The sequence below is a fragment of the Geotrypetes seraphini genome, chromosome 14, assembly GCF_902459505.1.
Source record: "Geotrypetes seraphini chromosome 14, aGeoSer1.1, whole genome shotgun sequence".
NCBI lineage: Eukaryota > Metazoa > Chordata > Amphibia > Gymnophiona > Dermophiidae > Geotrypetes > Geotrypetes seraphini.
This window is the reverse complement of record NC_047097.1, coordinates 17399748-17416928: the sequence shown is the minus strand read 5'-3', so window position 1 is coordinate 17416928 and position 17181 is coordinate 17399748. Positions and strand designations below refer to the sequence as shown.

Below are 17181 nucleotides of genomic sequence, written 5' to 3'. Positions count from 1 at the left end.
AGAGCCCTGTGCCATCTTCTTTTTGATGAACAGATTCACAAAGTGTGACAAACCATGGAAATAGATACTTTCATAGGCGCCAACACAGGGGGGGGCCACAGGGACCATGGCCTCCCCAAAAGGTTGATCCATGATTTTCAGGGGAGCAGCGGGCAGGAGAGAGCTTTCCGCGTTCCTGCCTGCTGCTAACTGGGTCGGTGGCAGCTGATTTCTTCTGCCGCTGAGTGGCAATCAGTGAGAGCGCACTTTGACGCTGCCTGCTCGGCGCACAGTGGCTTCTTTGACTGGCTCCCGTGAATTCTCGAAAAATCGTGAGAATTTGTAGGAGCCAGTCAAAGAAGCCGCTGAGTGCCAAGCAGGCAGCGCCAAAGCGCGCTCCTGCTGGTTGCTGCTCAGCAGCAGAAGAAATCAGCTGCCTCCAACCGTGAGGAGGTAGGAGGATGGGGCAGGGTGCACTGCAGAGCTTGGGAGGGAGGGGGGCTGGGTGAAGAGCCTGACAGGGGATGGGAGGGAAGGGAGCTGGGTGCAGAGTCTGAAAGGGGAGGGAGAGAAGGAAGGAAGGGGGCTGGGTGAAGAGCCTGACAGGGGTTGGGAGGGAAGGGAGCTGGGTGCAGAGCCTGACAGAGGAGGGAGGGAAGGAAGGGAGCTGGGTGCCTGATGGGGAGGGAGGGAAGAGGGCTGGGTGCAGTGCCTGACAGGGGAGGGAAGGGGGCTGGGTGCAGAGCTTGTCAGAGGGTGGCTGGGCATAGGGGGTAAGGAGTTGGTAAGGCAGGGAGGACAGATGCTCAGGGAGTTGGGAAAGACAGATACTGCACATACTGGGAAAGAGTTGGGAAGGACAAATGCACCAGTTGGGGGGTTAGTAAAGGAGGAAAAGAGAGATGCTACACAGGTAGAGTAGTGGGAAGGGAGAGAAATAAATGCTGCCAGTGGGGGAGAGAAAAGGAACGGAAAATAGTTGGACATAGGTGCATAGGTGTGTTGCGTGATAGGGAAAGAGAGATGATGTACATGGGGAAAGGAAGAAGGAAAAAGAATTGTTGGACATGATAGTGGTGGAGAGGAGGGAGGGAGAAATGTTACACCTCACACCTCCCCTTCATCCTTCACCCAAACAGCTCAGGAAGCCTCTCCCGTCTGGCCCCTCCCGCTTGTCCCTCCATAAACTACTACTGACTTTTCTGTCTTCTCTGTAATCACAGAGGAAGAAACTGCACAACTTGTCTTCAGCCAAGCCTACTACATGCCCCTCAGACCCTATTCCCACCCCTCTACTCGACCACTTCTCATATACTGTTATCCCTCCCATATGCCATATTCTCTATCTCTTTCCACTGCAACTGTCCCTGCTGCCTTCAAACATGCAGTGGTTAACCCGCTTCTCAAAAAACCCTCACTGGACCCCCTCCTGCCCGTCCAACTATCGCCCTGTCTCCCTTCTTCCGTTCCTATCCAAGATACTCGCACGTGCTATTCTCTGTTGCTGCCTGGTCTTCCTTTCAACTGGACAGATTCTCAATCCGGTTTTCGCCTCATCACTCCACAGAGACTGCCCTTACTAAGGTCTGCAATGACTTGTTCATAGCCAGATCTAAGGGCCTTTACTCTATCCTTATCCTTCTTGACCTGTCTGCTGCCTTTGATACTGTAAATCACAGCTTACTCCTTGATATGCTGTCCTCATTTGGATTCCATGAGTCTATCATCTCCTGGTTTGCCTCCTACCTTTCCCAATGCACCTTTAGTGTATGTGTTGGTGGGTCCCCTTCTGCTGCTACCCCGCTAGCGGTTGGTGTACCCCAGGGTTCTGTCTTAGGACCTTTCCTCTTCTCTCTCTACACCTCTTCCCTCGGTGCCCTGACCTACTCCCATGGCTTCCAGTATTATCTTTATGCTAATGATTCCCAGATTTACCTCTCTACACCTGAAATTTCACCTAAACCCCAAGATAAAGTATCTGCTTGTTTGGCTGACACTGCTGCCCGGATGTCCTGCCGTCATCTGAAACTAAATATGTCCAAGACTGAGCTGCTTCTCTTTCCTCCTAAACCCTCTGGTTCTTCTTCTCCTTTCTCTGTAAATAATACTGTCATTGTTCCAGTCTCCTCTGCTCGCAACCTTGGAGTCATCTTCGATTCTGACCTCTCATTTTCTATGTATATTCAACAAGCTGCTAAGACTGCTTCTATCTCTTCAATATCACCAAAATTCGCCCCTTCCTCTCTGAGCACACTACCCAGACCCTTGTCCAAGCTCTCGTAACCTCAAGCTTAGATTACTGCAATCTATTCCTAACTGGTATCTCTCAGTGTCACCTCTCCCCCTTACAATTTGTGCAAAATCTACAATAGAGTAGACATGCCGGATGGTGTTAATAACATGAAGAAAGACTTGGCAACGCTTGACAAATGGTCTGAAATTTGGCAGCTAAAATTTAATGTTAAGAAATGCAAGGTCATGCATTTGGCCTGCAAAAACCAAAGGGAACAGTACAGTTTAGGGGGTGAAGAACTTATGTGCATGACGGAAAAGCGGGACTTGTATGTGATGATCTTAAAGTGGCCACACAGGTTGAAAAGGTGACGGCAAAAGCTAGAAGGATGCTATGTTGCATAGGAAGAGGTATGGCCAGTAGGAAAAAGGAGGTATTGATACCCCTGTATAAGACTCTGGTGAGACCTCATTTAGAATATTGTGTACAATTCTGGAGGCTGCACCTTCAAAAAGATATAAAAAGGATGGAGTTGGTCCAGAGGAAGGCTACTAAAATGCTATGTGGTCTTCTTGATAAGGCATATGGGGACGGACTTAAAGATCTCAATCTGTATACTTTGGAGGAAAGGCAGGAGAGGGGAGATATGATAGAGTTGTTTAAATACCTACATAATATAAATGTGCATGAGTCGAGTCTCTTTCATTTGAAAGAAAACTCTGCATTGAGAAGGCATAGGATGAAGTTAAGAGGTGATAGACTCCAGAGTAATCTGAGGAAATACTTTTTTACGGAAAGGGTGGTAGATGCGTGGAACAGTCTCCCGGAAGAGGTGGTGGGAGACAGAGACTATGTCTGAATTCAAGAGGACCTGGGATAGGCCCGTGGGAATCTCTCAGAGAAAGAAATAATGATTACTGTGGATGGGCAGACTAGATGGGCCATTTGGCCTTCATCTGCCGTCATGTTTCTATGTAACACAGAGTGAATGTTTTGGCAAGATAACACAGCATAACTGGAGGTCTTGTTAGAGTTGGAGCAAATCTAAACGGCATGCACGGATTGCTTGCAGAAATTGAAAATGGCAGGGGCGCTAACTCTCTCTCTAATGTGGGAGGCAGCATGTGCTCAGAAAAATGTGATTTCTGCAACTCCTGGATTGTGGGAAGGGATTGAACACCTAGGGCTCCTTTTACTAAGGTGCGCTTGCAGTTTTAGCGCCCACAGGGTATTACTGCGCGCTATGCGGCTAGAACTAACGCCGGCTCAATGCTGGCGTTAGCGTCTAGCGCGTGCTATTCCGCGCGTTAATGCCCTAACGCAGCTTAGTAAAAGGAGCCCCTAGATACTGAATCGGGAAGGGACGTAACAGAACTGAAGTTCTACTTTTAGCATAGCTGATCTGTTTTTGTTGCCAAAAAGGAAAATTCTGCAGTTCTAAAGGCAAGCTAAATAAAACAAACATAAATAAAAGTTCTGAAAACAGACATACTAACCCGGAATAATGATGTCTCCAAAGCCTAGCAATGAGAAAGGCATTCCACATAATGAAAGTGCAGAGAAATCCAGTCTAGGCACCCTAATAACTACTGGTAACTGTAAAACAATGAAAATACAGAAGCCCACAGTTACACATTTATACAGAAAGTATAATTTTTGGATGACAGCATTGCACAACACATTGGAAATATTTATTTGTTAATTTAAAGTAGGTTTGAAACGAAAGGAAAAAAAAATGTAATTAGGGGGACCCAAGTTAAAAGAATAAGAATCAATATGTTACATCTGCAGGAGATGCTTCAAGGAACACACAGAAAACGATTTGCAGTTTTATAGACAGACCATGGTCATCAAAATTAAAGACAGCATTATATCATCAAGTATAAGATCACAGTTAAAATCCAAAGTTTCTTCCATCTGTAAAAGTAATTATCAACAGTAATAACCAGGCAGAGACGAATTAAACAGAAGTCTGATACAAGTATATTTTCTCCCAAAGAATAAAGTGATTTCAGCAGTTGTCAACTTATCTAAAATCCAATCCTTACTTTCTCACGGAGAGCAGAGGGTTCAGCAGGCACCTCCACCAAGTTTTCATCTCTCTAGGATCAAATCCAAGTTAACAGGCGTTTAATACGGTAGAGAAACCAGCCAAGCTGGCTATATTATATCAAAATAAAATACACTTCTCTGTGCTTAATTTACGTTTTGAACTAGTAATGGGAAAGTGACAGCATGGTACTCATTTTAAAGTTCGATTCAATACCAATCATTGTTACCTTCTCCTGGCTTTCCAAAGGACCAGCTGCAACATTAATCATAATGCTCTCCCCATTCTAAAAAACAATAATATATTTAATTGGTGAATAGTAAGAACTTAAAAAGCACTATTTTAGATAGAACATAGAAACCAAAATTGAGACATCAAGGTCAGGATGTGTGCAGTTCCAGTATTTCAGAAAAGGATCTGAGGTAGGGTCTCTTCCAAAATACATACAGGAATACAAGAGTATGTTCTTGTCTTGGCCTCAATCCCCCTCCCCTTTTTTTCATTTTATTATTTTCTTTAAGCAATTTTAAATATCTTTTTAATTTCTATTATTGTAAACTGACCAGATACTTGTGATGATCAGTATATCAAGCTATAAATAAACTTGAAACTATGTGGCACAAGTAGCCCATTTTAGGACTGTCAAAGTCTAAAACATCAACAGAGCCAAACATAATTAAGGGGGGATGTTATCAACATGGATTATCATTAAGATGGGCTGTTTTACCACTGATTCATGCTATTTTATGCAATGAGACCTACAGTAGTTACTAATAACCTGGATTAACAGTAAAATAACATATCTTAATGGTAGCGCACATTGATATCTTGCTCCCTAAGTGTCAGCATTTGCACATTAAGTTGGCATTTCAGAGCCTAGACGTGTATGTGTGTGTGTGTGTGCTCCCAACTAACTGGGGGATGCACTAAAGTCAGCGATCGTCACTAAACCTGTTTCATAGTTTTAGTGACGTTCGCCGATAACCGACCCGATGCACAAAACAGCCCACTGTATCTTCCAATCCTGCCATGCAAATTAGCTAAAACTCCATGCAAAATAGCCAAGCAATTGATGTATTAACATCGCTTGGCTATTTTGCATCGGGTTTTAGTGATCTTAAGAACTGACTGCTGTAGACCTGTCGGTAACTGTGTTACCAACAGGTCTGCCTGTTTTGGGGGTTTTTTTTCAACGGCACAGATATTTTGCGTTTATTACACATGCAAAATATCTGTCCCACAAAAAAAAAAAAAAAGAAAGAAGTCCCCCCAATGGTCCTCCCCAATGACCCCCGACCATCCCAACCACTGTTCCCCCCCCCCTCCAAACTAATGGCAGGAGGAATACCCTGGGCACTTAACCCTCCATTGCTCAAGGTACAAAAACTTAAGATTGTGACTCATTAGGAACAGAGAAAGTACCTGTATATAATATGTAGACAGCTTTGCTTCTACTATAGAAATGTGGCATATCAAGAATCTAAAGAAAGATTAGGTTCTTACCTCAATAATTTTCTTGAGCTCTGCGAATGTTGAGATGATGCGGTATACAAACCTAAGGTTTAGTTTAGTTTAGTTTAGTTTAGATGTGTCTAGTAACCTTAGGATTATGCATCTGAACCCACAAGTTGCTTGCAGACCACTGTCAATCATCCTTGAACTCCACCTCTTTCCCAAGCAGCTGCTCCTGCCCACTGAGTTTGTACAAAAGTAATCAAGGAGCACTGCAATGACAGACATAACTGGAAGGAGGGAAACGGGGAAAATCCCAGACACTACAATTCTGATCTGCTCTGTAACAAAGATATCAATGAACATTATAACATTCAAGTAACAGATACCAAAACGATGTGCAACCAGCATTAATATTTATTTATTTGTTTCTTCCATTTGTGTGTCGCACTTACCTATACAAGCTCTAGGCGACATTACAGAGGAAGGAGTTAGAAGAGGGTAGGGAGGACTATGGAGGTCAGGAAGGAGTGGAGAGGAGAGAAGCATGTATAATATTTAATAGAAATTCCTAACTTTACAGATAGGAGCACTATCTATGTAAATGATATCTAAATGAATTAAAGTAATACACATGTAAAAAGGAATAGAAGGGAGGAACCGTTAAAGAATAAAATTCAGGGAAATTCAATTAATAAAATAAAAATAATGGAATATAATTTAAAATAATTCATAAACTGGAAAAAAATCAAATAAGTCTGACAGAAATCCAATTTCCTGCAGCAGCTCTGTTGCCTCAGCATATTTTAAATAATCCCAACAACAAAAGTCCACACAGGACAAATATCACTCGGGCTTTCCAGCTGCTGCAGCCCCGACTCATCGCTTCCATGCAGAAGATGTACAGAGATAGAACAATCCAGCGCCGGGCCGCAATGCTCTCGGTTTGCAGCGGATGTTCATGGGCAGCTCCCGAAGAATACAGCACTCTGCCTCCATCGGCGGACAACCGGGAGAAAGAGTCCATGGCAGGGCCCCACTCCACGGATCCGGAGACACCACCAGCTCCTCCCCAATAAGAGAGCAGACACTGCCCCATCCTAGGCAACAACCAGCGGCGATCAACCATGCCTCCACTGGTCCCGCCTCCAGCAACAATCTCCCCAAAACGATCTCCAGTCACCACACACAGGTAGGAAGGAGTATAGAGTAAAGAACTACTTGCATGTCCTGCTATCATTCAGAGACTTAGACCAGACTTTATTTTCTCGCATGTTGTGGCCCCTGTCCTAGCATTGTTGTGCTTTCTTGGAGGGGCTAGAGGCCAGAGGCTGACGGAATCTTCGAGAGCCTCAAAAATTCCCATGTCCCAGACCCCAAGCTATCTGAGGTCTGCTGTCCAGCAAGACCTTAGAGCAATACCCAGTAACACTGGCCATCAGTGCCAGAAAACCAAATAGCATCAGTGCCAGACTGCCAAATAGCATCTGCTCCTGAAAGGGAAGCCTTCTCAGTGTGGCTTCAGAGGCTGAATCTCCTGCCCACTATCTGATCCAAAGCATCCTCTGGGTGGAGATTGCAAAGGCTGACACTTTGCTCATGTCTGATGATGTCATTCAGAGCATCCGCTGTATAATTCACCCAGATAGGAACATCTGAGTTTGTCTTCCTCCGAAGGCAGGACTCGAGATAGTTGGGTGTAGCAAGCCACAAAGGAAGTCAAGGCTACTTAATCCCTAGGATTAAAGCTTCATGTTTTCTCTTTTATTTATTTATTTATTCAATTTCCTATACCATTCTCCCAGGGGAGCTCAGAACGGTTTACATGAATTTATTTAGGTACTCAAGCATTTTTCCTGTCTGTCCCAACGGGTTCACAATCTATCTAATGTGCCTGGGGCAATGGGATTGAGTGACATGCCCAGGGTCACAAGGAGCAGCAAGGGTTTGAACCCATAACTTCAGGGTGCTGAGGCTGTAGGTTTAACCACTGTGCCAGGTCCAGGTCTGTGGCCTCATCTGGTCAGGGTGCTTGCTGAAGGAAGAACTTCTGCACCACCGCCTCCACTGCGCTGAACACAGATGCTGAGGACCCTCGGCAGTTCAAATAGGTCTTTCACATAAGGCTCACAAAATCCAAAGTGAAGCCTTGCACAAGAGGTCTTGAAGGCCCCAACAGGAGCAGCATTTCCAATTCTCTGCACTCCTGGGCTCCAAGCCAACCACACATCTATGCTTAGCCAATGCACCTTTGGAGGGCTAAGGGAAGGGTTTCTTCCTTTGGGAGCACATCTACTGCAGATCCCCAGCCCTGGAGGACTCAGAGGATCCCAAGGCTCCTGGCCCTCCTCCGTGTGCTCCGCCACAAGTGAGACATGGACACTCCTTGGCCAGCCATCCAGCGCAAACTTGGCATGATACAGGGGTAGGAAGGCCTGCGAGGTCCATCTCTATTGACTTTAAGTAAAATCAAGGGAGTTTCAGGCAATTGTAGGTTTTAGAAAAAAAGATTGTTTAAAATCCAAGATGGCCACTGCCAGCAAACTCGTGTCAAAAACAGCCTGTGGGGACTCCTCTGAAGCACCAAAGTTGCAGGAAAATAAGTTTTAGACGTGGAGAACATTAGGATTGGCTGCAGTAACCTTCAAATTTCACTTTTGGAGACTTCTCTGATTTTCCTCTTAGGCTGAAAGAGCATTACTCGCTATGCCATGTGCTTGTCTGCTTCAGTTTAGGAATGAAGCTGGGACAAAAGGAGAACTCTGCCTCATAGGTTCACAGGATGTACTTGGTCTTTGAGCTGCTGGTTGAACTGAGCCTCAATCCCCAGAACACCTCATGCCGCAAAGGGGGAGAAGTCCAAGCAGCTGGCCCACTATTAATCCCAGCTAAGCCAGTAAGGAGTCAAACAGCCTGCGCTCAAGTTCCTGATAAATCAGGGATGTAAGCAGCTATGCAGGGTACAGCCCCTGAACTCCATAAAATACAAATGCAGGCTGTCTAAATAGGTGTCCCCAAAGGTTGATCCTGCTAGCAGCAGACTTCCTCAACACAAGTCTGCATCTTCTCCCAGGCAGAGGTCTTAACAAGTGGGAAACCTGGGCACTGAGCCTCCAGCCGAACACTAAGAAAAAATACCCAAATAAAACTGCAGAACAGAAACACTTCTGAGCAATTTGCTTGCAGAAAAAAAACTGAGGGGGCAGGAGCAGCTACCTGGGAAAGAGGCAGAGTTCAAAGATAACTGACAGCAATCATCTTCAGATGCATAACCCTACAGCTCAGGACTAGGCACATTGTACTAGAATACACATTAACATTTTTTTTATTTTATAATTCTTTATTCATTTTTGTATGTTACAACAAGTGTATCAATTAAACTCATATAAAACTTAAAGATACATACTTGATTAACTCACATATTAGCATCAATCTCAGATGTCAAGACACATTAACATTTAATAAAAGAACTGACAGTAATTAATATAGCATGTACCACTGCAGTGAAGATAATGAAGTAGAAAACTAATGACAGATGAGAAAAACAGGGCAAAGAGCTAGTAGGACACGTACATCATTTGGAAGTATTTTATAGTTATTTGCATTTTGAAGAAAACTTGAAACTGTGCTTACCTTTGTGATCAGTGGTGTTATGAAGACAAAAAATACATCATACAATAGGAAAAGGACTAACAGTAGCACACACGACTGCACAGAAGAAAACAAAGTTAAACTAAGTAAATTGATTTATAAAACATCAGAAATTTAAGATAATTCTACATGTTGAAAACCGCAATATAAAATATTTTTCTTTGTGCATGAAAATACTGTGTCCTGTTGCTCAGCGCTGTTTTGTTAGGGGATCTTTGTTCAATGTTCTGCCTGACACATTAATAAATAGATGGGTTAAACGGTTGCTAACACATGCACAGCACAGACAGAAGAATGTTAGCATTATTTACATATAGCCTCCCAACTTGAATGAAAAATGATACAAAGGCAGCAGGGAAGCAGGGTTTGAAGAATGTGCTGCTTTTGAGCATGTCTAATGCCATATAGCACAGTTACTTACCGAAACAGTTGTTATCCAGGGACAGCAGGCAGATATTCTCAACAGTGGGTGACGTCACCGACGGAGCACCCGCAGCGGACAGCCTCGCAAGCAGACTTGGTTGAAGATCTTTGTAAGAGCTTCCAAGTGCTGCACTGCGCATGCGCGAGTGCCTTCCCAGCCGAGTGAAGGCGCGTGTCTCCTGTGAGGTACCTCAGTTCAGATAGCTAGCTAAGAAGTCAACCAGGGGAGGGATCAGGTCTCGAAGGTGCAGCAGTGCGCTCCAATGAGGGCGACCACGAGGATGAGTATTCCCTATGTTTGGAGACATGCTTGGCTGGAGGTCTGGAAGAGGCTGGTAGGACTGCAGAAACGGCCTGGGATGCCTGGGACTCTGGAGGCTTCTTAGGAATAGTACCTGAAGGAGAGACAGGAGACTTACCCACCGAGGAAGACTTCGAGGAACTGCTGGCGAGGCCTACAAGACCGGAGGTGTCGAGGTCAAGGCCTTGGTGGAGGCAGATGCGGGCGTCGAGGTCGAGGTCTTGGAAGTCGAGGCCGTCCCCGAAGTCGAGGTCGAGACCCTCTCAGCAGATTGTTCCATAGCACCAAATAGTTAAAGAAGCTTGGCACGTCGTCTGCGAAGGGCTTGAGGTTGAAGGGTAGCACAGCGTGAACAGGCGTCGGGGCAATGTTCAGGACCCAGGCAAGCAATACACCGACTATGAGGATCGGTTATTGAAAAGGCCTTGCCGCACTGGTTACACTTTTTGAACCCGGTAAGAGGCCGGGACATAGAAAAAAATAAAGGCCGATGTAACGAACGAGGTAAGCGGCCAGTCCTAGGCCAAAAGGCCGCTGGCCGGAAGAAAGTCAAAAAATAAAAGTTGGGGTTTTTTTAACAAAAAAGAGACAATAAGAAAACGCGAGCACAGCGACTAACAAAAATAAGAAAGCCGCGATGAAAGAAGGCAACGAAGGCTGCAGAGCTGAAGTGAAGAGGACTTCTTGGCTCCATGGAAAACTCTGAACTGAGGTACCTCACAGGAGACGCGCGCCCTCACTAGGGCAGGAAGGCACTCGCGCATACGCAGTGCAGCACTCGTAAGCTCTTACAAAGATCTTCAAGCAAGTCTGCTTGCGAGGCAGTCCGCTTCGGGGCTCCGTCGGTGACGTCACCCACTGTTGAGAATATGCTGCCTGCTTGTCCTGGGATAAGTTATTATACTGCATCTATAAGAATCATTTTAACCTACAGACATCTTGATTTTGCTAGGCTGGAATACATTTTTTGCATTCAATAACTAGACCAATGCTCATCCAGTCAGTTGGGTTTTTAGGATATCCACAATGAATATGCATGTGAAAGATTTGCATCCAATGCCTCCCTGGTATCCATATTTATCTAATGCATATTTACTACTGATAACCTGAAAACCTGACTAGTTAGATGTGCCCTGAGGACTGGGTTGAGAAGCACTGAACTAGACCATACAGTATGTTTCTTGTAAGTAAGAGAAAAAAAATGATACTACAGGGTCCATTTGCATTAAATGGGCCCTGCAGTAAATAATGCATGCTACCATGTTTCCCCGAAAATAAGACACTGTCTTATATTAAGTTGGGGACAAAAAAATGCACTAAGGCTTATTTTCGGTGGATGTCTTATTTTTTTTCATGTACAATGATCATTATTATTATTTATTTATTAATTTATATACCACTTATATCCTAAGTGGTTTTACATTCAGGTACTTTATTGTATTTCCCTATCTATCCTGGTGGGCTCAAACTCTAGTGTACCTGGGGCAAAGAGGGGATTAAGTGACTTGCCCAGAGTCACAAGGAGCAGTGAGGGATTTGAACCCACAACCTCAGGGTGATAAGGCTGTAGCGCTAACCACCGCACCACACACTCTCTCCATTCCTCTCCTCCACCCCAATTCTTCCTCTTTCCTTTCTCTCCCACACGTGTGCAGCATCTTTCCTCCCCTCTCACCCATTCCCTTGTGCCTTCCCTCTGCAACATCTTTCTATCCCTCCCTCCCTCCCATCCCCCATGCGAAGCAGCCTGTTTAGAGTGCTGCCGATGCTGCTGTTTGGAGGAAGGTATGTTGGTCGTGTTGCGGTGGCAGGGTCGGCGAGGTTCAGATGGGAGGGAGAGATGGAAAGATGGGTCAGCGGGGGGTCAGCTGCGCAGCAGTGGGGGGTTGGAGCGCTGCTGCCACCACCAAATCCAGGGTAGGGCTTATAGGAAGACCTACCCCGAAAATTATGCTAGGGCTTATTTTCAGGTAGATCTTATTTTCAGGGAAACACGGTATTAACAAATGACCCCCATAACATCTGGTCATTCAGTTTCCAGAGGCATAACTGCTAGGCCTGAGGCCTCTTTAGCAGATTTTGATCTAAAATAAGGAGGAATGGAGATAAACATGAATGGAATAGAAAATCTTCTTAGGGGCTATAACAATAATACATTTTCACCCTACCTTGAAGCTTGTCATTCTCAAGGTTTTAATGAAGTTGAGGCAGAATGCAATTCCCAAGATATCATGTAAAATCCAAATCCATCTAGACCAAAAAGAATGAATCGTCATCTATTTGTTCCCATATTTTGAAAAACTGACACAAAAACTCCTTTGTGGCAAATCATTGTTGCATGTGCCCCCATCACATGATGATTTTCCATGGCTAGTACCAAAAAAATCCATTCAGCAAAAATTCCAAAATCTTTGTAATGGCAGCTGGTTTGGGGACTATCTATAAGAATCATTTTAATCATTTCGTGTTATATAGTCCTTCGAGGATAACCAGAAATCGTAATCTATTTGCATACCCAAGCATTACTGGCTGTAAATACAAATCCTTTTTGGATAGGACTTTCATGTATCAAGCAAGTAAACAGCAGTCTTGGTTAGGTAACTACATTAATGGAGCTAGGCTGACCTAAGTCACTTTTAGGAAAGAACTTAAAACTGCATTGTTTGATAGATTTATCTCCTAAATAGAAGTTACAATAAATCTAATAATTTTATTATGTTTTTTCTTGAGCAATATGTTGTATTTTTATAATTTGTATATTGTAATTCGCTGATTGTCCAGCTCTCTTCGGTGTGAACCGCCTAGAAGTCGTCCCACTATGGCGGTATAGAAGAATAAAGTTATGTTATGTTATGTTACATTCAACAGCTTCTAGGTCTGAAACCAATAGAGATCCAGATGAAAATTTTACATGGTTTCATTTGAGTCTACAGGGAACATCCACACAAAATTGTATTTAATTTGGAGGAGGTCGGATGATTTTTAACATTGGACCATTTGACATGGAATGACCCTTATCACATTAGTTTAGAGAGACAGTTTTATAATAGCTATTGTCTTTTTTTTGCATCAATGTTTTTAATAATGAATTTTCAACAAAACACACACACTTGCTAGGGACTATCCAAAGGGGGATGAATCTGCAACCCCAGCTCAAGAGAAACTGTACATAAAACACATCCTGCATTGCCCTCATACCAATTTAAAAAGTACATAGTCCAGCCCTTACCTCCCCTGCCCCCAACAATAGCTATTGTCTTCTATGTGACTGTTCCAAGTTGGACACAAGGTTTAGACTCATGAAGCAGGCAATTTAGCCAAAACATGAATCATGTTGAGTTAAGCCCTTGTTGACAATAAAGAGTTTTTTTGAATACTACTGAATTATTTCTAGTTTTTGTCTATCCTGCTGTTGTTTGTATCGTTAATTGGTATGCAGAGATCTGGTTTCTCTGGTGTGTTCTTGTTAATCTAAAACCTGGATCAAACCAGTACAGGAAGGCTTTGATTCACCCCATTCATGCTCCCCTGTTTTTATCAAGGCCAAAAAGAATTGTAACAAAAGCTCTTTGTGTTTTATAAAACCTAGAAGCATCATGATCTAAGCTTACTACTTTCATTAATACATCCGGTAATACAGGTTCTTTACTAAAGATGTGACGCTTGCCTTGATATTTTCTAAATCAATAAAATAATTGTAGCCAAGAGTTGTATATGAGGAGGGTTAAACTTCAAACACAACTGTTGAAATGATAAGAACTGATTATGTTGTAAAAGATCATCTATTTCCCAAATTCTTACATGCTGCCATAAATTTGAACTGATGGCTTATTGCCTATTTGAAATTGAGAGTTGTCCATAAAAGGATCCTGTAAGACTATGATCAAGAACATCTGATTTATTATCCAAACTCCATTATCAGTGATGCAAAGCACCTTTCAGCAGAATACCAGAGGACATGATTGTACCTTCTCACTCATGTATAAGAAAAATTAATAGCAAACATATACAAGAAGATTTCTCAACAGCCTCCCGGTTATCCACAAATTTTTGCAGATCAGAAGATTGATCAAAATGGTGGATTACATTGTTCCATGTAATCTTCATCCTTACTACCATACTATACATTTTTCTTCTATACCGCAAATTTCAGCTAGGATTTAATGCTGTTTACAACAAGATTAAGGACATGAACATTGAATGAAAGATAGGAAGTAAGCTCCTGAGATTTTGTTATAGGTCCAAGGATAAAAGGTGGGTCTTAAGTTTCTTTCTGAAGATATAATACTGTTCCATATCTTGGGTCCTTGGTACGCGAATGTTGAATCTTGCAGCTTCTTCCTACATGTGCGTGAATAGGGGTGGGGTGGGGGAGGCTAGTTTCTAACATTGGTGTGTCCTTGCATTGAGAAAGGAGTGCATAACTGTGATGTCTGCACTAAGTCATGGTTGTCATAGGTGGAGAGGGAAACTGTTCCATATCTTGGGTCCTTGGTATGCGAATGTTGATTCACGCAGCTTCTTCCTATATATGCATGAACGGGGAGTGGGGGAGGCTAGTTTGTACCGTTGGTGTGTCCTTGCATTGAGAAAGGAGTGCATAAGTGTGATGTCTGAAATAATTCCTGCAGAGTTTTCCCTGTAGATGGCTTTGTAGACCATGCAGGCTATCTTGTATTGTATTCTTCTCTTCATAGGGAGCCAGTGTAATTCCTTTAGGAATGGATAGATACTTTCACATTTGCCCTTTTGGAAAATCAATCTAGCTGCTGTGTTTTGAAGCAGTTGCAATCTCTTGTAATTGTATTCTGCAATACAGATGTATAAGGAGTTGCAGTAATCCAAAGCATACAGCAAGGGATTTTTTGATTGCAGAGAAAGAAGGTGCCAAATCAGGCACAATAAGAGTGTTCTGCCCTCCACCATGATTGGAACTGTTCCTTTACCCATGGTTGAAATATGAAAGGCCTGTGGATATCTTAACACCTTCTTGACAACAGGCCAAAGGTACAACCTGAATGATGAAAGTGAGAGAAAGTGCAGTGGATCCTCTCAAACTGAATATCCAGCCACCTGGCTAGGGCAGATTCAAGGTATGTAAGTAAATTGATGCCCCAACTAAAGCATTATGTTTGCCTGCTAGATATACTGCTTTGAGAAAGATGCTGTGTGAAATCGCCCAAGCCCAGATCTGTATTGCTTCCTAGCAGAGAGGATGAGAACCTGCGCTTCTTTGTTTGTTGATATAGTACATGGCTACTTGATTGTCCATCCTGACTAGAATTACTTGGTTCAGGAGACGATCTTGAAAGGTGTGAAAGATGTTGCGAATCATTCAGAGTTCTAGATTGATAAGAAGGGTGAAGAGATTGGTGGGTTGCAACCATCACTGAAGAGACTGACGGAGTGGGGAAGTGACCTTGAGATGTTGGAAGAAAGGATCTGTAGCCTGTGACTACTGAGATGCTAGATTCCATTAAGCAGTTCTGACATGGAGTCATACAAATGGAGTTCAATGCACTACCAGATGCGAACTGGAAAGTTCCGTCTGCGGAATTGGAAAGAAGTAGGGAGATTGTGGATGCCTTTCAAGAGGCTCTGCTCAGAAAAATGGTGACGGAACCCACGAGGGAAAAAGCAATATTGGATCTCGTCCTCACAAATGGAGAGAGTATATCTAATGTACGAGTGGGTGCTGGGAAGTAGTGATCATCAAACAGATTGGTTTGATATAACGGCTAAAGTGGAGGGCGGCCGCACAATACTAAAAGTCCTAGATTTCAAACGTACGGACTTTAATAAAATGGGAGAGTACCTGAAGAAAGAGCTGTTAGGATGGGAGGACATAAGAGAAGTAGAAAAACAGTGGTGTAAGCTGAAAGGAGTTATAAAAATGGCTATGGAACTTTATGTGAAGAAAAGAAATAAAAACAAGAGAAAAAGGAAACCGACATGGTTCTCTAAACTGGTTAGGAGGTAAATAAAAATAAATTAGTAGTAGCAGTAGTAGAGAAAGAGAGACAGTTCACCCTCTCCAAAGTGAAAAGAACAAGAGGGCACTCGCTGAAGTTAGAAGGGAAAAGGTTCTGTACAAACGTAAGGAAGTTTTTTTCACCCAGAGTGGTAGAAACCGGGAATGCTCTTCTGAAGGTTGTTATAGGGAAAACACCCTTCAGGGATTCAAGACAACGTTGGATAAGTTCCGACTGGAACAGAACATACGCAAGTAAGGCTAAACTCTAATAGGGCACTGATCTTTGACCTAAGGGCCGCCGTGTGAGTGGACTGCTGGGCACGATGGACCACTGGTCTGACCCAGTAGCAGCAATTCTTATGTTCTTATGTTAAAATAAAGGGAAAAGAGTTGGCGTTCCTGAAATATAAAAAACCCCAAGAAGAAGAGTACAGAAAGGACTACCGGGTGAAACTGAAAGAAGCCAAGAGGGAGATACGCCTGGCGAAAGTGCAGGCGGAAAAGCAAATGGCTAAAAATGTTAAAAAAGGGAGACAAAAATTTTTTCAAATATATCAGAAAAATGGAATTGCTAAACTAAAAGATGCTAGGAACCGATAAGTGGAGAGTGATGAGGAAAAAGCAAACGTGCTAAACAAATACTTCTGCTCTGTGTTCATGGAAGAAAAACCTGGAGAAGGACCGAGACTATCTGGCAAAGTTACACAAGAAAATGAAGTAGATTCTGCGCCGTTCACAGAGGAAAGTGTTTATGAACAACTTGAAAAACTGAAGGTGGACAAAGCGATGGGACTGGACGGGATCCATCCTAGGATACTAAGGGAGGGAGCTCATAGAGGTTCTGGCGGGTCCTATTAAAGACTTGTTCAACAAATCTCTGGAGATGGGAGTGGTTCCTGGAGACTGGAGAAGAGCGGATGTGGTCCCTATTCACAAAAGTGGTCACAGGAATGAAGTGGGAAACTACAGGCTGGTAAGCCACACTTCTGTTGTTGGAAAAATAATGGAAGTGTTACTGAAAGAAAGAATAGTGAACTCCTAGAATCTAATGGGTTACAGGATCCGAGGCAATATGGCTTTACTAAAGGTAAATCGTGCCAAACAAACCTAACTGAATT

The 17181-nt window shown here is 43.3% G+C and overlaps 1 protein-coding gene across 2 annotated transcripts in view; it reads right to left on the bottom strand.

Moving 5' to 3' along the window:
- Nucleotides 1-17181, bottom strand: part of SPPL2A (signal peptide peptidase like 2A) — a 62457-nt gene that overhangs the window by 6549 nt on the left and 38727 nt on the right. Inside the window, exons 9-13 of one of the 2 annotated variants that reach the window (XM_033920800.1) lie at nt 12258-12339; nt 9348-9422; nt 4492-4548; nt 4261-4314; nt 3709-3808 (exon numbers count right to left, since the gene is read on the bottom strand). In XM_033920800.1, the coding sequence (XP_033776691.1) occupies nt 3709-3808; nt 4261-4314; nt 4492-4548; nt 9348-9422; nt 12258-12339 (368 nt within the window). The remainder of the gene's footprint in view (nt 1-3708; nt 3809-4260; nt 4315-4491; nt 4549-9347; nt 9423-12257; nt 12340-17181) is intronic. The other variant, XM_033920801.1, reaches the window with a different exon arrangement.